Genomic DNA, 20,196 nt, shown 5'->3' on the forward strand with positions numbered 1-20,196 from the left:
TTTATCCAACAGAACAATGATCTTTCAGTGAAGGAAAAAGCTGCTCCAAACCAGTCCTGTAAGTACAGAGTCCTCAAGTTGTGGTGCATTGCTGAAATGGAAATGTCTTGCCATGCATTTTTAAGTTATTCTCAGCTGAGAGCTGTTTCTGTCTAATGGAAACTTTTAGGAAAGGAGTTTCAGGCTGTGCTCAAGTTCGAACAAATAAGATGTGGTCACATCATCCTGGTGTTGCAACAAGGCTAACAGCTGAGTCAGCTGAGGAATAGGTGCTTTGAGATTAGATGGGGAATGTGAGCAATATCCATGTTAGCCTAAGATGCTACTGGATCTAAGTGAGCCTAGGTCACCTCCACAGGCACTCTGCACTTTTTCATACTTCAACAACTGATGTAGGGTCCTTTGTCACTAGTGGTGTGCCCACAGAAGCCTGATTAATTCCTGCAGCATTGTTTGAGACTCCTGGAAAAGGCACCAGTCCTGTGAAAAATAAATAAGCAGTACTCTATTGTATGTACCTTGACAGAAGAGGGCTGTTTTAAATTTGCATGAGTAACCTTTGTTTAAAGTTTCTTGTTAAATTTCAAGTTTCTTGGCTTTTGAGTGTTTGACTTAAGTATTTTAACATTCTTTTGGCTGAGGCTTTCCAATTGTTTTATGGAGGGGAAAAAAAATCCAAACCCAGAACTTGGGACAAGCTGTTCTTGGACATCTGGGGTCCAGATGAACTGTTGGAAAGGTCACTGGCAGTATCTGGGCCTTTGCATCTGTGGTGAAAACAACTTCAGCACTTCAACTCTATCTGGAAGTAACTGCAGGTTAGGAAAGTGTGAGAAGAGAATGAGGCTTGGCCTCTGTTAAGTGGGTTTCACATGCTGACTGATGGCTTGGGAAACCTGGAGGGAGACAAGTTTTCTTATGTGATAGACTCCTGAGAAGAACTGATGTAGGTTTGATAAATTCTAAACTTTTCTCTTGATTTTTATCAGCACACTGATAAGATGAAGCAAGCTAAAATAGATATTTCAAAATAGTTACACTTCTACTATGCTTGGTTATGATTGCCTAATAGAATATCCTGTGTAACTATCATAACTTGTAAACTATTTTCTGATCTTGCTTTGAGCCACATATTACAGAAGTGTAGGAAGGTTCAAGGATACAGATCTGATAAAGAACAAATGATTTTTGAGTATTGAGGCAACTTTTCTGGGTTTCCACATCTATCATTAAGAAGTTTTATAATTTCAGTGCTAGTGAAGCAAATACAGGATATTCTGAGTAGGCTGTGTTGCATAATGTAGGCAGGTAAATGGAAAACATGTTAAGGACAAAAGTTAGTCAACACTGCTTTCTTAGCTGCTTCAAGAAATCATAGAATCATTTAGGTTGGAAAAGAAATTTAAGATCGAGTCCAACCATCAATGAAACAGCACCATGCCCACTAAACCACATCCTGAAGTGCTTTGTCTACATGCTTTTTGAACACCTCCAGAGATGGTGACTCTACCACTTCCCTGGGCAGCCTGTTCCAATGCCTGACAACCCTTTCAGTAAAGAAATTTTTTCTAATATCTAATCTTAACCTCCCCTGGTGCAACTTGAGACCATTTCCTCTTGTCCTATCTCCAGCCACCTGACAGAAGAGACCAGCACCCACCTCACTACAACCCCCTTCAGGTAGTTGTAGAGAGCCATAAGGTCTCCCCTCAGCCTCCTCTTCTCCAGACTCAACAGCCCCAGCTCCCTCAGCCGCTCCCCATCAGACTTGTGCTCCAGGCCCCTCACCAGCTTGGTTGCCCTTCTCTGGACACGCTCGAGCACCTCAATGTCTTTCCTGTAGTGAGGGCCCTAAAACTGAACACAGGACTCAAGTTGCGGCCTCACCAGTGCCGACTACCGGGAGATGATCACCTCCCTGCTTCTGCTGGCCACACTATTTCTGATACAGGCCAGGATGCCGTTGGCCTTCTTGGCCTGGGCACACTGTCGGCTCATATTCAGCCGGCTGTCAACCAGCACCCCCAGGTCTTTCTCTGCCGGGCAGCTTTCCAGCCACTATTCCCCAAGCCTGTAGCACTGCATGGGGTTGCTGTGACCAAAGCGCAGGACCTGGCACTTGGCCTTGTTGAACTTCATACAATTGGCCTCGTCCCATCGATCCAGCCTGTCCACATCTCTCTGTAGAGCCTCCCTACCCTCAAGCAGATCAACCCTGCCTCCCAACTTGGTGTCGTCTACAAACTTGCTGAGGGTGCACTCAATCTCCTTGTCCAGATCATTGATAAAGAGAACTGGCCCCAATACTAAGCCCTGGGGGACGCTGCTTGTGACCTGCTGCCAACTGGATTTAACTCCATTCACCACAACCCTCTGGGGTCCTCCATCCAGCCAGTTTTTTACCCAGTGAAGAGTACACTTGTCTAAGCCATGAGCTGCCAGCTTCTCAAAGAGTATGTCATGAGAGACAGTGTCAAAGGCCTTGCTGAAGTCCAGGTAGACAACATCCACAGCCTTTCCCTCATCCACTAAATGGGTCACCTGGTCATAGAAGGAGATCAGGTTGGTCAAGCAGGACCTGCCTTTCATGAACCCATGCTGACTGGGCCTGATCCCCTGGTTGTCCTGCACATGCCATGTGAGTTCTCTCAAGACAAACTGTTCCATAATCTTCCCCAGTACTGAGGCCAGGCTGACAGGCCTGTAGTTCCCTGGATCCTCCTTCTGCCCCTTCTTGTAAATGGGTGTCCCACTGGCAAGCCTACAGTTGTCTGGGACTTCCCCTGTTGCCCAGGACTGCTGATAAATGACTGAGAGTGGCTTAGTAAGCTCCTCTGTCAGGTCCCTCAGTACTCTTGGATGGATCCTATCTGGTCCCATAGACCTGTGAGTGTCTGGGTGGTGTAGCAGGTCATGAACTGGATTATGGGGGGGGTATATTCTGCTCTCTGTCCCTGCCTTCCAGCTCAGGGGGCTGGGTACCCTGAGGATAACTGGTCTCACTATTAAAGACTGAAGGAAAGAAGGCATTAAGTAAGTACCTCAACCTTTTCCTCATCTTTGGTGGCAATGTTCCCCTCTACATCCAATAAAGCATGGATATTCTCCTTGGCTCTCTTTTTGTTGTTAACATATTTGTAAAAACTTTTTTGTTACCTCTTATGACAGTGGCCAGATTGAATTCTAGCTGAGCTTTTGCCTTTCTAATTTTCTTTCTGCATGACCTAACAAGATCCCTATACTCTTCCCGAGTTGCCTGTCCTTTCTTCCAAAGATGGTAAAGTCTCCTTTTTTTCTTGAGTCCCAGCAAAAGCTCCCTGTTCAGCCAAGCTGGCCGTCATTCCTGATGGTTCGTCTTGTGGCACATAGGAAATATAGACACTAGAGTTGAATTTCAGTTTATGAAAGTGGTTGTGTGTTCCTTCGGTGAGCCTGTTGGTTAGCCTTTCCTTTGTACACTTAACCTGCTGAAAGTTGGGTTGGGTTTTTTTCATAGTGCTAGTCATCCTCAGATAACCTTGAAAATATTTTTCTTATTCTCTCTTTGTATTTAAATGGCCCCAACCCCACTTACTTATATATTCTGTTTACATTGATTTTGTGCTGGTCTGCTGATGTTTCCATCCTACCTTGCTACCACCTAGTCCTGTGCTTTCTGCATTTCCTTTTCCCTTCCAAATAATTGTCAGACTGTCCCCAGCAGCTCCCTTATGCCTGGGAATATCAGAAAGAGCACAACTCATGGAACCCAGTGTCTCCCCTTCTCAGAGGAGGGCTGAGTCTATTTTTGCTGAGCTTTAAAAACAGGCAGCTAAGAATTCAGCAAGATATGGACACTTGCGATGACAAACTTCAGCGTGGCTTTTTTTTTATTATTTATGAGCAGCATTTTGGAGCAGAAAGTCTTAATTTTATCTGTAGACAGTGTGGTCAGTGCTTGTAAATGCTACCACCATCTTGTTCCACTGACAAGTTAAGTGTGAAGGATCCAAGCGGAGGTCACTAGATGTCTCTGATATGTCACTTGGTGCAGCTCAGCTAAAAAACATAGAAAGAAATAGAGTTTTGTCCTTATAACAAATAGAAAGCAAAAAATATCTCATCTCTTCAACAGTTAAGAGCAAAATAACATTCTAATGGGAGAGAGAGAGAAAAACCCTCAAGTTCATGAAACAGATTAAACTATTATTCTATATATTCTGCAGTTTTCCTCCATGATCTGTAGAAGAAGGTTAAATGGGTCACTGCAGTCTTTACTACCATAATTACCATCACTGCAGCCTCCTCAAGGGTTAAGGTGCCCTTGCTGTGCAATTCCTTTTGGGTCCAGCTCCTGAGCCACAAGGGCAGAGATGGGTGAAGGTTTCATTCCAGGTTTCACCTGACATCACACCTGGCTTTTCACCCTTGAGCCAAATTCTGCCAAACCCTGGGTTCCTAACAGGGACTTAAAACCAAACTCAAGTCCCCTTATAATTTTTAAAGATGTTTACCCTAATTTCCAAGCATCCTGTATTGATAGTGCTTTAAACCCAGGTATGTTTGTATAACTGTAGGTTAATATGATTTTATAACAGTACATTTCAACTTCTGGTAGAAAATCACTTGTAATCTGACATTTTGAGGTCCAGACAAACATGTCTATTATACCATTACACAACACTCCCAAGAACACTTTTTTCCTCTGGTTCATAAGCATTGTAATAGAGCCATTAGGCTTTCTACCACTTCAGTGTGGTTTCAAAACCAGCTAACAAATTTCCTGGTGGCAAATATTTCTTTTCCTATTTGCACTTCTTGCACTTCTAAAGAAAAGCTGCAAATAAATGTAAAATGTGTGATTAATCTTTACCCTACTTTGTATTTGCAGCACTGCTAGCATATTGTGGCAGCAAGTACCGGTATTTTGCGAATACATGTGTACTTTCCTCTGGAAAAGAACAAAGGAATAATGTAATTATTCTTTAAATTTGGCTTCAAAATATATAAAAAAAAATAAATAAAGGAGGCAGTGGTCACAGTTTATATAAGATAAGGTAGCCCTGCCAGCCTGTGTCACCTCCTGCCAGTTACTATGTTCACATAAAGTTTAATTTGAACTCAATTTTCCCAAGAACCATGGGGCTTGGTGGGTTTCTTAAATCAAATTTCTACAAAAATCAGGAAGCCACAGAAAAATACTTATTTGTTGTAAACAAAGGTCAATTTCTTTACATATGGTAGGGATTGGCAGGGGAGAGGTTCTAAGTGCTCAAAATTGCTAATAGTATTTCTAAGCTAAAACACCTAATTAAATTATACAGTTATAAAAGAGGATACCACTCTAGACCAGAGAGAATTCTCTGAAATCAATATCCATCATTTTTATGGTCAGACAAAACTCTCACTTTTAAATATACTGCAATAACAATTGTATTAAATTTCTCTTATGTGATATGCAATCCATTTGCTTCAGAATGACTGAAGTTTTGTGACCTATTAACTTGTACTAAGATCTTAATTCTCAAAATATGCTTTTATAGCATTTGAGAAGTCAGTAAGTTATTTTTCTGAATTAAAGATCTTACTGTTAGGTTGCTTTTCTGTGGCAAGTTATTCTAAATTAAGAAAAAAGACTAACCTGAATTTTTCCTGTTCTGCTTATTACGCACCAAGGATTATTTTTGCTGATTAGATTTTTAAGGAAAGATTCTATCAAAATTATTTATCCTACAATAACAGAACAGAGAAACAATTTATTCTGTTTCTTCTTGTGCTTGACCTCCCTGTCCATTTAAAAAATAAAATCCATTAATACATAAATGCGGAGTTTGGATCCTTCACAAAAAATAGACTGAAATTCTTATAAGTGTTTTAAACAGCACTTGAGGTTTTAAATTGATAGGGTTATACACACACACAAAGCCATCTAAAAGAACAAAATAATGATTTATGGGTACTTTTTCTGTTCCTCTGTGGAGCAACAAAGAATAATCAAGTAACATTCTACTGAGTATGTACCTTCACCAGGATTTTAATTACCACATATGACTCCCATGAGATACAAACACATTCCACGTCTGGCCATAGAATATTGCTTTTATACATGGAAGAAATAAAATTCCCTAATGATTGTTGACGCTGGACGTTTTTTCCCCCCCTCTGAAGTTCATTGAAGTTAGGAGATAAAAGGTCATACAAAAGAATGTGGACATAGCTTCTTATAAAGAAGGCAGAAACCTGGCAGATGTCTCCTTGATATCCTCAGTTTTATATATGAGGCATAGTCAAGACTTCAGCCACAGAACAAGGAGGGCTGCTTCAGAATGGTGTAAGGGGAAGGCTAGAGCACAGCAAGAGAACTGAGTATGATGTTATATGGAAATATTTTATGAAAATAACTGAGGAGCTTCATTCAATTACCTGAAATGTTGCAGATCTGTGTGAACCATAGAGGGGAAAGTGCTGCCTAGCAGTTCTTTGATGGGAACTGAATTTTTATTTTTAAGCAGCATGTGTGTGTTTGATTCTCCCCTCCCTCCCTCCCCTCCCGATAGTGATGGCTTAAGCAGACAGAAATTGGACTCTGAGATCTAGCCTAGATGCTTGCTTATTGATGTAACAAAAATTAGCCTTTGACTGAAAAAATAATCTTATTTTTCTTAACTGGATGGAAAGCACCCAGGTGTCTTGAAGTCTAAATCTGTTTAGAGATAGGTGATACATTGTGTTAAGCCAATTGTAAGATTTTACATGTTAAGGATTTTAACAAGAAATTTGTGTAGTCACTTTGTAATCACAAATGTGGTGGAAATGAGTTGTTGATTAACTAAAGGAATAGAATATTCCAGATCCAGTTGGAGATCTATCTAAATGAATATGTGAATTTGGTTCAGATAATAAAAGATCATGTTGTTAGAATGATATTTTTTTTTTTTGTCTCTTTCTTCAACATGATGCCTTCTTATGCCAGGTAATCACCTTGCTCTAACAAAGAATCTGTATGGTTGAAAGATTCAAAAATTGCTAACAAGGTTTACTCATTAAAATACTAATAATTAAAATACCAGAGGTAGAGGTGGTTTTAAGTAAACCTTCAACTCTTTCTAGCAGATTTAGTGCATCTGGTCAGAGCTAAGCCTAGGAAAATGAAAAGGTATTAGTTTAGCCTTATATTTTCCCAAAGGAACCTGAGAGTCAGAATTTTTGTCATGGCATGATCTATCCCCTTTCCATTTGAAATTTTTGGCCAAAATAGTATCACGGTCATAGGTCTCAAAGGGAGCTATTTTGTAAAGCAGGTTCACATCTTGAAATCTATCCAACATGGTCCTGGGTGTACTTTTCCCATTTTAAAGTCACTGTCCACTCTCAGATCAGCTGGAGTGCTGTAGGCAATGCTGGACACGAATCCTCCACTGCCAAAAGTATCCCCTTATCTCCTGCATCTGAAGATGCTACAGCTTTGCTACTTGATGGGGCTTGAAATGACCATGTGAATAGATCCCATCTCTTCCTCAGTGTAGGCTAGAGGCAAGGGACAACACCACCCAGACTCAAGTCCAGGTTCCTATGGGCTCCCTGCGCAGAGCCAAATGTGGGAGAGGAGGAAAAGATGAGGTATTTAGGTGCGTATTTTAACTCCACTGCTTCCCTTCCCCCTTCCCCGCCCCCCCCCCCCCCCCGCAGGTGGTGAGGAAATGATAATGGATGAGCCTAGGACTTCCTCACTGCAAGGTAAGCATGTAAGAATTTGCTACTTGTGGTACTTTACTGAGCTCCCCCTGCTCACCGGCTACCCAAACCGAGTAGCGGTGGAACCATTTTGTGAAAAGATGCTTCTTGATCCTAGTGGATTTGAGTCATGGTCTGACTGTGTGGTTGCTTGGCAGGACATCAGCAGAGAAATAGCTTGTGTTTGAACTGATTGAACTTCCAATCCTACCGGCTCCCCCCAAGTAGTATGTGGTTCCTCAGTGGTTTGGGACAAGACAGGTGGCATTCTAACGCTGCAATGGGCATAGATTTATGAGGGAATGTGATGTTTTAGTAATAAAATGCAATCTTTAGCATTTTATAAATATATTTCTATGTCTGCATGGATCTAATGCAATGTTTATGTTAGTGTTTTATAGAAAGTATCTTCTGAAACTAAGGAAATTAATTGTAACAGGTACTGTTAATAGTTTTATAAACCAAGAGTTAAATATGGATGCTGAACGAATCGGTGCAGGTTTCAACATGACACAATACAAGCCCTATAACTCAGAGGCATACAAAGCCTGAGGCCATAATTGCTCCAGCGAAGTCAACCTCTGTGCGTCTCTTAAGGCAGAAACTAATAAATACTTGGAAACGCTTCCACTGTGAAGCCATGGGCAATTTTAACTCCAGATTTTTCCAATATCCCAAGTCAAACCTTGGAATTTTCCTCTAATCTTCACAGTGCACAGGGACAGTCTGCCATGAAAAATGAATTCTGAGCTGTTCCCAACCCTCCAAAAAAGATGAACACATCAGATTAGGTATATTTTAATTAAGTTAATCACCTACAACATTTGGCATTTTCTTAAGGTTAAGAAATGCTGTAATATGATTAATTTTAGATTCTCTGACATAGAATAATTGCAGAAATAGCATAAGCCTGACGCACAGGATATTTCATTGTCTCCATGCTTTGAGGTGGCTGAAAGGCCATTCCTCAAAATTCACAGATTGTGAGGCGATACTGGTTGCATTTTTTGTCATTCCAGCTCCCATCAGCGTACATCTCCACGCATTTTTCTCTCCCTTTGCCATTAGGCTCATACTGGTGCCAATTGGTATAATTCAGAGGCATGCCATTTATATACTTAAATTGACCTGAAATCTCACCCTCTTTAATGCCCAAGTAAGCATATTGGTTATACTGTCTCACAATACTCAAAATAGCTTTATTCTCCTCCTCATTTGTGGGAGTTGCAAGAGTTCCTCCAGCCTCTTCACAGGATTGTAGTGCAGATGCAAAATCAACTCGCTTCCCATTGCTGGCAAGCATTTTCTCTCCTACTTCTCTTATTTTCTCTTTCAAAGCAAGCACTAAAACATGAAAAGAAAAAAAAATCTAGTTAGCTTTTTCAATTTCCTATGGCATATTGATGAGAAAGCAAAGAAAGAGAGATCAAGAGATGAAGAGAAAATTAAAAGTTGGTATAGAGGGCAAGAACGAGAGTAAAGGATGAAGAGGAATAAAGATGTTCAATATTTTACCCATTCACTAGTTGTTCACTAAGTATATTGTTATGCTGCTTGTGACCATCTGTCATTGCCTTCTCCAAGACAAGGATGTTCCACTGACATTTGCTGCATACACTATATCAGCCCTATTATATTGTGTGTACTCTCTAAAGAGGATCAATTTGCTTCAAATTTGAGCAAGTGAAACAGAAATGATAATTTTTGTGATTTTCTTCTCAGTAGAAAACAATCTACCACCTTTAGCAATCTGGGTGCTGAGAGATAAAAATTCTAGCAATGTGGTACAAGGCTGACAAGGTCCCATGGATCCATGTGGAAAGTGCAACATCCCTTGGAATATTTTTTTAATAAATCAGATTTGAATAAATGTGCATTAGTGTTCCTGAGAGAAATCTGCTTCTCCAGGGAAAATGAGTCCTGATCTTCCTTGTTTTGGATGAGAAAATGAAGTTTTGGGATATAGTACAATTTTCAAGTGTGATTTCATTCCTGCAAGTCATGATTCTATAATTAATTTTGCCTACTGCACTTAAAACTGATTGTGAGCTGAAAAAGTAAAAACAGAAAAAAATTACCGCCTTCAAGTCTGGAAAGTCGGTGTTTCAAATTTACTAAAATGTCGTAGAATTCGGTGTCCTGAGAATCAGATGGACCTACACAGAGAAAAATAAAAGTTATACAATCAAGCAAAACTAGGCTCTGCTGTGACAGGAACAACTCCTTGGATAAAACCAATCATTTTCTAAAACTAGCACACAATGTATTTTTTTTTTAACATCATCTGGGGTAAAATAAATATTTTCGCAGTGTTTTCCACACTGTTATTAACCTATATTAAAACAAACAAATAAACCCCTCTAACCTCTGAAATGCTGGTAATCCCCCTCTGCACAGAAGAAAATGAATTTTTCTAGGTTGAAGCCTTATGTTTGTCGTGTCTATGAAAGTGGCTTTGCCAAACAGAATTTGTTTCATTTGAACAATCTCAAACTGAAATGTTACATCTATGAATAAGTTTGATAGTGCTTTAACCTTGGTAACGGACCTGAAGAAAGCATTTTTACGTAGAAAATAAACTACACAGTGACAAGTGTGTTCCTTACCAGACTACTTTTGCACATACTATCTTTGAATACTAGAGAAACATGCCAGAAGCTTTTTAATTACATTTGTAAATACTGGAATAAACATTTTGTTCCTGCTTGAAAAAAAAAAAAAAAGAAGAAAAACCTTCTGCTGTGAAAGAAGCAATTCCCTTTGGAAAGTCAATGGAAAAGCACTACAAAGATTATATATATATTTATATATATTACGTTTATATGTTTAAGTATTGATAACCTGTTTATTTTCGTTCTTCTGCCAGAAGAGAGATGAGGCCTATCTTTTAGGAAAAAAAAAATTAAACTGACCATTTCCTCCATTCAGTTTTCCCTCCTCTGATAAACACAGTGGCTTTCTTGAGGGCACATGTCCTTCTGTGTTAACTGTTTTTATTCATATAGCCTTCATGACATGGATTCGTTGCAAAAAAAGGGAAGTTTACTTACCTGGTGGATATGGCTGTCCTCTCAGACCATCCCTCCCAGACAGTCCAGGTCCTGGACATTTACACAGTGCATGGCAAGTCACTAGCAAAGCAGCTACTGTTGTGAGCATGTAGAATGAGTAAGACAACATGATTGCTCAAGTCAGCTGTAAGAAAACCCACCTATTTGTCAGGCAGTGATTCTGTAAGGAATTGTAGGCATTGGCTTATATAATTGAATAATTTTCTCCCCCCCCCCCCCCCCCCCATTTGTCCCTTCTTGAAATGTACATTCTTTCCTTGTTTAAATAAAGTCTATAGTTCAGGTATAAGAGATTTCCCAGATTTATTTTGCTACCATTGCATAGCTTATACACAAAACTATTTCTAGACTGATACAGATTGATATGCTCATTACAGAATGACAGCTACACATTTGGGAGTAGTGAAGACAAATTAGCCTTTTTGCTATCACTGACTATTTGTTGTTGGATTAATCCTTGAGAAATGATGGGCTCAGATGTAACTGATCATGCTTAAGCCACTATTTGTCTGTAGGGACTATAATCACTCAATGAAACGTAGATGCACATGCTACTAACCTAAAAGGCACAATCTGTTACAGTGGTTGTTGTGATGGTTTGGAGCTAGTTAGCAATCTCTTTAAGCACTGTACTATTTAAGCACATTTATTTGAAATAAGCAGACTGATAGTCTTTTACACATGGGCAAAATTTTATAGCTCAATTGACATTCCTATCTTGTTTTGAACAAAATTCCAGAAGCTTGAAAACGTCAGATCTAGCCTTGTAGAAAATGCATTTTTGCTGGTTGGCAATAGACCTGTTCATCTTATTTTATCCTTTCAGCTATAATATTAAGTAGGGTTATAATCTCAGTGCTGAGATATCATGACTAAAAAGCACTCTGAAACTACAGATCATGGTTTTACAATGCAGCATTGGTAATGCTGTGCAGTTACAAAACCTGAACGGATTGATGGACTATAAGACGCTATGGTATAGAGATAGCCAGTTATTGGCATTATTCACTTAAAATAATGAGAGATAAAGAAAGGTTCAAGATGCCAGAATAGGTATCCCTTTCTAATGAGATGACCCTGATGGGCTGACTCTCATACAAAACAGGTAACTTAACTTAATACCCATGACTTCACTTTTCTTTTGGCATGAATTAGAGAGAATCACGTACTACACTTTCTTAAATACTTCCATCCTTAAAAAAATTCAGAATTGACAAGATCATTTTAATTGAAAAATATGTTCTGAATCCAGCTCCATTTAAAGTTGAGAATAAAATCTTGGGTAGCTTGAATGCTGCAAGATTGTTAACACCTCGGCTCATCAGCTAAAACAAGGTATTTGTTTCAAAGCATATGTGCCGAGCAGCATCAAAATATTAGTTTATTATTATTACAATTTATTAAATGGATACACTAAAACTGGACTAAGCTTTGAGAAAAAAACCCCAACTATTGTTTACATCTTCCAGACTGACTCTATCATAGAAGGCTTTTGACATTATTCTATATCTGCACCAATACAAACTATTTTTAAGGGCAAAGTGTACTTGTTTTTCTAGAGGAATGTCTCATAACCATCAATTCAGTGGGACATACCCTTGAACATAAGAATATTCAATTATGTCATAAATTTCAGCATTTTGCTGCATATAGAATCTGTTTAAGTAATAGCAGTGTCTATTCCTCATGGTCAAGAATTTCCACTTTAAGGAGTGGAAATTTCAAATCCACCTGAGAACACATGTGCTATATTAAAAGTGTTGTTGAGGTTCTTGTGTTGCATCTGAAGTGTCTCAGGTTGTTTACCCTTTACTATATTGAAGGCTAGCGGACACCTCTGACAACGCTGGCCAATGACTCAGCAGATTATTAAAGTCTGTAACAGAAACCTACCTTGGATGGCTAGGAATACTTATGTCCCTGAGATAAAAAAATGCAATTACAAAAGGTGCTCTTCATCTGGTGCTGATTGTTCAGGGAATTACATTTGAATGGACTACTGCATCCAGCTCATAATTGGATTATGATGCAGAGGCAGAGTCCTGATCAGTTATATAGCAAAATGGAAAAACCAGTTCTTCAGTTTTAATCTGGTTCTAATGACCTTCATCAGTCATTACAATCTGGTGTCCTTCAGGCATCTCCTCACTAATATAGGTAAAGTAAAAAATACTATTAAAGGAAAACTTAATTTTAAAATGTATATATGACCATGGAAATGAAAAGGAACAAGTTTGCCTTCTAGCTTAAGTTCCTTGTGATTTATTAAAATGAAATTCAACTTACCCTTCCGCTTCGCAGTGAAGTGAAAAAGCAGTTTGCACAAGTCCCCTTTATATAGTGTCATGTTTGTTAAATGACACTGCTGAAGTGGAGACTGGATAATGAGGGCACGAATGAGCCTTTTGAGTTTTGCTTACACACTTGTTATGCAAATACTGAGAACAATTTTAAGGGTTGAGAAATTTCTTTTTCTCTTATACGAATAGAAAGACAAAATTGAAGAAAAAATCTAGAACTAACAAATAACTCCAGAGTTGCAGACACATACAAAATGTAAAGAAACTTTTGGTGATTCCAAGTGAAATCGTAACAATTCTTTCTTGTTTTAAAAAATTAAAAATGGCATATGACCAGCAGTGGCTTTTGTAGAAAGAAAGGTGCTCTTGTTCATTAGGGAAGCACGTTACCTTCCAGAGGTAGGTATCAGAGTCTGACCTGATAATCAGAATTCTAAACTTTGCTTCCCATCTATGTAGCTGATGTAGTTACCTTACCTTAATATCATTTTCTAGCTGTGTGTATGTTTAATGTTTCTGTGAGCATCTGGTCTCTTTTGCATGTAGAGTACAGCTGATCTTCACTTGGTCAGAGATGGATCCTGGAAAAGTCTGTATACACGCACAAAATCCTCAAATGGACATGTTCAAGTAAAAAAGAATCCAGAGGCTTTGGTCCTCTGGTTTCCCAGCAATAAAGATTGGGATCTCATGAGCAACTTCCTTCTAGTTCTGATGCCTTCTACTGTAAGGACATTCATGTTTGATCCTAGCTGAGATTTGTTTTATGAACCTCGGCAAGCCAACACATCGGTCCCTCACCTGTAAGATAGAAATACCTCTGCTTCACAGCTTTTCTCTGTTTTGCCACTTTACGCTGTGATCTCTTAAAGGTAGAATGGTTTCTACTTTTCATTTGCATTTCACTAAAACTACTGAAGTTTTGTTGTCATGCTCATGATGATAGTGTCTTTCTACCCAGCAGAACTGACAGCTGCAAGCTAACATCTTTAGGCTCCTTGTTCAACAATAAAGATATGTCTCATATCAACTGGCTGACCTAAGAGAAAATACCATGGGGGAGATATGTTTAGGATCCCCTGATTGATAGAAGAAACTCAGTCACTTAAATTCGCTTTGATTCACAACTGTGAGCCTTGTCCTGCAGTTAAAAGTGCTCAGCACGGTCTGTCCTCCCTCTCAAAAAAAACCCCAAACAACCCAACCAAAACCAAACCAAACCAAAAAAACAAACTGAGGGGACATCAGTGTCCTTTTTAGCAAATGATCAATTAATACTCACAAGCGTGTTATAAACAATCTTCAAGTCCTTCCTCTACCTGATACGCAGTAAAGCTTTGAATTACAAAACCTCTAGTCCCACCAGTTGTTGCAGCTATTTCTTCCTGTAGTCCGAATGAGGTAGATGAAAACAACTGGTGTTAAGCATAGAAGATGTGGATTAGATAGTATCCCATAGGTAAAATACCTTGTTTCTGAATCCTCCTGCAGTTTGGGAATAGCACAGATACCAGGCAATTCAGCACAATCAAGACATGGGTAGTTCTGTTTCTGAATGGCAGCAGACCTTCAGGGTACCTACAGCTCTAAGAAATTTTTGCAATTGCAAGATGGAACTTAATGTATTCAGACTTTGAGAATCAGTATTTTAAATGATTAGGTGCCCAAGTTCTTGGGAATCTAGCTTACCAGAACACAATCTTATATAGATGCAGTTTCTAGGCAATTCTGTAAGAGTTGTAATGGTTAACTCTGTTCTGTGGTATCACTACCCACATACATCCTCCCCATGCATATACATGCAACTTTAATATATGAGCAACATGATAAATCTTTGCAGATTTGTACTATTTCTTCCACCTAACACAGTTTATACTTAAAAAAAAAAAATAATTAAAGAATTGAAAACATTAATCAGGGAAGTCAGTAAAGCCCCACCAGCTACACACTATCTGTCCATTCAGGAGAGTGTGGCATCAGCAAAACAGGGCTTATAATGGCTTAAGATGTAGAAAAACTTTATAAATTACTATCTTTTATCAAAACTTTCAAAGAAACATAAATTTGATAACAGTTCTTCTCCCATGAGTCAAATTACACTTACACAATGGAAGCTGATAAGAAATTTAAACCATAATCCAACATGAGAGGTTACTTAGTCATTAGATTTACTTTCCCTAGTTACATAGCAGAGTATTAGGGAAAATAAATATACTAGAATAAGGAAGAGAGAAAGTAAATATTTTTTCTGCAACCCGGCACTCCTGGAGAATAGTTACAAGGCTTGGTATTCTGAAATTTACAGGTAAACCTGTGTGGTAATGGCTGAAGATCTTGCTGCATAATACCCACAGAACCTAGCCAGGTAGCTCTAATGGTTTCAGTGGGCCCCAGATACTGCATCCTTCTTTTTGTCATTAAGTAGAACAATTAAGATTCCCACTAATGCATTAAATAGGTTGTGTCATCAATGCCAGCAAATTAAACCCAAATGCCACAATGGCCTGCTCAACTATTAGCAAAGGAAAACTTGGCGGGGGGGGAAAGAATCTGATTTTCACAGATACCGTGTACCCAGAAAGACTGCTTCTTTGTATAGCAGCTGTGCATGTCACCCTCAAAAAAGTAATGTGAAAACTAATAACTCCCAAGATGGTTTCAAAACTAGAGCCAATTTTATATAGCTTTCAAACTTCTATTTTCAGGAAACAAGGTGAACTCTGCATTTTGCTCAGCACACTGTTTTGAAATGAGCTGATTACTAACAACCTTATCATAGTCCAATCTGCAAAAAGCTATGCTGCACTCTTTCACATAAAATGCAGTGCTGTACAGCCATGCTAGTTTATTTTAGCAGTCTGTGAGGCATTAATCTTAAATGTGTCACTGTGCTGCAAGTTCCTGATATCAAATCTCTGAGCTTGTCCTTGGCACAGCATCTGCATGGTAAGCAGGTGTGGTCAATTCTCCATCCTTTACCTTGTTCAAAACAATTCATTTTTTATGTTGTCCAGTATTTCCACTGTAATCTATTTGCTCTGCTGCTACAGATCTTAAAATCATCCAGCCTTAGGTGCTTCCAGTCAGTTTTAAGAAGACTCATTGGCATCAGCTTAAGCCCTCATCAGAAATATAGGGAACTAAACATATGTCACCAATTAAGTAATGAACAATGCAATGGGTAAAGCACTGCCTCCTCTCCGTCTGTAGTCTAATTTTATTGAGACAAATCCAAGCAATAAATATGGGAAGGTCAACAGTCCCCCTGCCTTTGGAAAATAAGAAACACTGATAAAATAATTTTTATGGTAGTTTACAGTGCATTGATGCAGGAATAGGATGAAAAATGTAGAGAGTATGGTACCTTACTACACTGCTAATACTGAAAGAATACAAGTTCTGCTGTGGGTAGGTCTTAAAATTTGTATTATTGCTGTGTGTACTCTAGACTTATGCCACTTTAACTTGAGGGTAAGCAACTAACAGGAAGAATGTCATTGCTGATGAGACAGATTTATATTTATGAACAAACACGGTATCAGTGACGTGCTGTCAGCTTAATAGTACACTGTTACTTTGAAGAATGGATCCCAGAGCAGAGATTTCTATGCTTAAGTAAGTGTAAGCAGGTGGATGGTGGAGAAGGAATGCTGAATATAGATGATGAGGTTCCTAAAGAGAGGACAGCAGAGATGGGGAACAGAGCTATGAGTATCAGATTTTAAAGACCTGGTTCCACCAGACTGTACTGAGCAGCCCCTGCATAACATTGTTCTTGCAAAGTATAGAAGATGTAAGCTTCAGACAAAAAAAGAAACAAAAGCCTTCAAGGAATTCAATTTAAAAAACCCACAACCCTTTCAATCTATTTTCCATTCTAGGAATAGCAAATTCAAACTATACTATCAAGAAAAGGGATAAGCCGGTTTTTCAGAGCTTTTGTTTAAAAGAAAAGAAACAGGCATGGTTCTTTCCTGCTGTCCTGGTTTTGGCTGGGATAAAGTTAATTTTCTTTCTAGTAGCTGGTATAGTGTTATGTTCTGGGTTCAGCATGAGAAGAAGGTTGATAACACACTGATGTTTTCAGTTGTTGCTCAGTAGTGCTTAGTCTAAAGTCAAGGATTTTTCAGCTTCTCATGCCCAGCCAGCGAGAAAGCTGGAGGGGCACAAGAAGTTGGGAGGGGACACAGCCAGGGCAGCTGACCCAAAGTGGCCAAAAGGATATTCCATACCATGTGACATCATACCCAGTATATAAACTGGGGGGAGTTGGCCTGGGGGCGATCACTGATTGGGAACTAACTGGGCATCAGTCAGTGAGTGGTAAGCAATTGCATTGCGCATCACTTGTTTTGTATATTCTAATCCTTTTATTATTAGTATTGTCATTTTATTATTCTTATCATTATTATTTTCTTCCTTTATGTCCTATTAAACTCTTCTTAACCCACGAGTTTTACTTTTCTTTTTTTTTTTTTTTTCCCAATTCTCTCCCCCATTCCACTGGGTGGGGGGGAATTGAGCGAGCAGCTGTGTGGTGCTTAGTTGCTGGCTGGGGTTAAATCATGACACCTGCCAAACACTTAGAACCTTAAAACTATCTTTACAGAAGAACTACTTGTCTTTTGTTTTCAGATTATATCCAATTCCTTCTTTCTCATATACTTGAAGCAATTGATTTAAACTACAGATTCATAGTCATCCTACAGGACATCACTAAAGCAGCCTCTTGGATTATATGAAAATGGTAAGCAAGTTGCTAGAAAAGTCATTTTGACTGAACCATTATTGCTATGCCTTGAAAAAAAAAAGAGAGAAAATCAACTAGAGCACATTAAAACAAAGGCAGCAAGCAGCTCCTGCTTTGACATAACATGGCAGATTTTGAGACACAGACTTCTTCCTTCCTTCCTTCAGGCAGGGCAAGTACTCTTCCCTTCTCCCTTCCCACGTTCTCTCTCCAGGTTTAGTAAAAATTTCACCATACTGTAATCAGCTTTTGTCTTGTCTTTTTAGAAACAAACAGAAACCTAAGAAACAATCTCATTCTGACTTCACAACCTAATAATTATTTCCAGAAGGTCTGTATCTTACCTGTTTCACAGCTAGAGAAACTGAAGTTTAGAGAGATGCTATCCCTAGCATCATTGAGGAAGCCCGTTTTTTGCCAAAGCATCAGTTCACTTTTCTGTCTTGTAGGCCATATTACTGACTATAATTCCTCCTTACATCTTCCATGCTAAGCACATAGCCCTCTATGGGAATACTACACAACAGTATGGGAGTTGATTCCTAACCCTTGGTCAACACCACAACAAAATTACCCACTGCAATATCAATTAGTAGTGTCATGATGGAGTAAATATTGCCTTTTTTTACTGGAAGTAGTGCAAAGAGTAATCATAGAGGTGTCCTACTATACTGTGTTCCCATGGAGATCGACTGTACCATGTCCCTCCTAATGGTAATAGGAAGCAATTTATGCTTGAACAGCCACTGGCCAACATTGCCTTGGAAACATATGCTTGTAATTCATATCTTGCTCTTATAAGCAGCCACCTGGCCCTTGTTATCAATTTAAAATAAAGATAATCTAGCCTGCAGATAGCAAAAAAGTCCTGCTAAGCTGTTATTATGTTGTTATTGCGGGGAAATGGCCCATCTAATGTCTTGCTGATAAGTGTTACAACATGTATATCCAAAAGCATTGTCAACATTCTATTTGCAATTGAAATTCAAACTCCTTGGGAGAAACTTGTTACTGAAAATGCATGGCAGAAAATACAGAGTTACAAATGAAAATAATAAACTCACCAAGCTGCTGTTAAGGTCTGATGGTCACAGTAAAATGAAGCTGCTTTGCATCTTACTGAAGAGACCCCAACTGGTAATGAATTGCCAGAAAACACCACATATCGTGGTTGTTACTGCTGTTATGAGCTGAAAATTAAGACAATAGGTATTACAGAATTTCATCTGGCACAGAACTTTTCAGGAGATTGAACACAGAATTCTCTATGTTTAAGCTGATCGTGTTGTTTGTTTGAAGCACATAGTATTTAGTATACAGAATCTGTTTCTTTTGTAATGGCACATGTTTAGATTCTAATTAGTGCAGAAGCATAGAGGAACTACTTTACATCTCTTTGGTAGCAGATAGATATTAAGGGACCTCATTATTTCAGTTTCCATGAGAAGCAGAGCACCTGACTGGGGTGGTGAAGCGCAGCCACGTGTCCATCCAGCTCCTGCAGTTTTGCGTGGCGGTTTTGAGCTTCATCTCCGGAGGAGCGGATCTCGCTCCCTGGGGCCGGGAGGGATCAGGCAGCAGCAGCAAGCGGCATTTCGGAGCCCCAGCCCTTGCTGTGCTCAGCTGTTGCATCGCGCTCTGCCTTGCAGCAGCAGTGTAACGCAGCCCCAGTTGACAACTCTACACCTTCTGCCCGTAAATCCCCGGCAGCTTCAAACTAGCCATGCTGGATATTGCTGGCAGGATAGCTAGAGCACTGAGATACCAAGGAAAGGCCATAGACTGAAGTGTCCACGAAAGCAGATTAATCTCCATACCTTTCGTTGATACCTGAGCTGACTTAGAACTATGCAAGGTGCAGTCATTGCAGAGGCTTCAGTGTAGAAATATTTTTGGAAGATTCCTGTAAGAGAAGGAGAGAAAAGAAAGGCTCAGCTACGTGCATATATTTAGTAAAACCCTTTTACTTCCACCCTGAGCATTTTCTGACTGTAGCTGGGCATCCAGAACAGAATATTCTGGAGCCTGAACACTAAAAAGAGAGTTATTTTGTAGTTTTCTGCAGTAACTTTGTTTATTACTAAGTTTTCAAAACTCTTAGACTAAAAAGGGTTTTGATATTGTGAAAGATGTTTATAGTTTTCTTCTTCAATTACAAGCCAATTTCCTTGCTAAATTATCTGAGAGGCTTTGCAAGACAAATGCTTAGAAAAAAATAGACGCAGCTTGTTGAAATCCTTTGGATTTTCCTATAGAGTGAGATTTGACCAAAACTACTCATCTACTAACAGAGATAATACAGAGGATGTAATTGGAGGAAAAGTTTACTTCATAATTAGCAATTGGGTAAGGAAATAAGTTA

The 20,196-nt window shown here is 39.1% G+C and overlaps 1 protein-coding gene across 4 annotated transcripts; it reads right to left on the reverse strand.

Annotated features, from left to right (window-relative positions):
- Positions 1-3,868: 3,868 nt before the first annotated feature.
- LOC126042576 (pulmonary surfactant-associated protein A-like) lies at positions 3,869-18,916 on the reverse strand. 4 transcript variants are annotated; one of them, XM_049809865.1, is made up of 4 exons: positions 10,764-12,254; positions 9,792-9,869; positions 8,854-9,057; positions 3,869-4,038 (listed from the first exon to the last, which is right to left on the reverse strand). In XM_049809865.1, exons 1-4 carry the CDS (start codon positions 10,891-10,893, stop codon positions 3,974-3,976), a joined length of 477 nt encoding a protein of 158 aa, XP_049665822.1. In that variant the 5' UTR covers positions 10,894-12,254; the 3' UTR covers positions 3,869-3,973. The 4 variants fall into 4 exon arrangements, with proteins under 4 accessions (XP_049665822.1, XP_049665824.1, XP_049665821.1 ...); XM_049809867.1 differs by having other exon boundaries at positions 3,986-4,038; positions 8,897-9,057; XM_049809864.1 differs by lacking the exon at positions 3,869-4,038 and adding an exon at positions 18,899-18,916 and having other exon boundaries at positions 8,496-9,057; positions 10,764-10,908.
- Positions 18,917-20,196: the final 1,280 nt, after the last annotated feature.

The sequence above is a fragment of the Accipiter gentilis genome, chromosome 9 (genome assembly GCF_929443795.1).
Source record: "Accipiter gentilis chromosome 9, bAccGen1.1, whole genome shotgun sequence".
NCBI lineage: Eukaryota > Metazoa > Chordata > Aves > Accipitriformes > Accipitridae > Astur > Astur gentilis.

Excerpts from the sequence above, each read along its gene's own strand:
- LOC126042576 (XM_049809864.1), bottom strand. The coding sequence starts at position 10,893 with ATGTTGTCTTACTCATTCTACATGCTCACAACAGTAGCTGCTTTGCTA. Across the intron at positions 9,870-10,763 it reads AGGACAGCCATATCCACCAG|GTCCATCTGATTCTCAGGAC; the intron begins GTAAGTAAACTT and ends TTCTCTGTGTAG. Across the intron at positions 9,058-9,791 it reads ACTTTCCAGACTTGAAGGCG|TGCTTGCTTTGAAAGAGAAA; the intron begins GTAATTTTTTTC and ends TTCATGTTTTAG.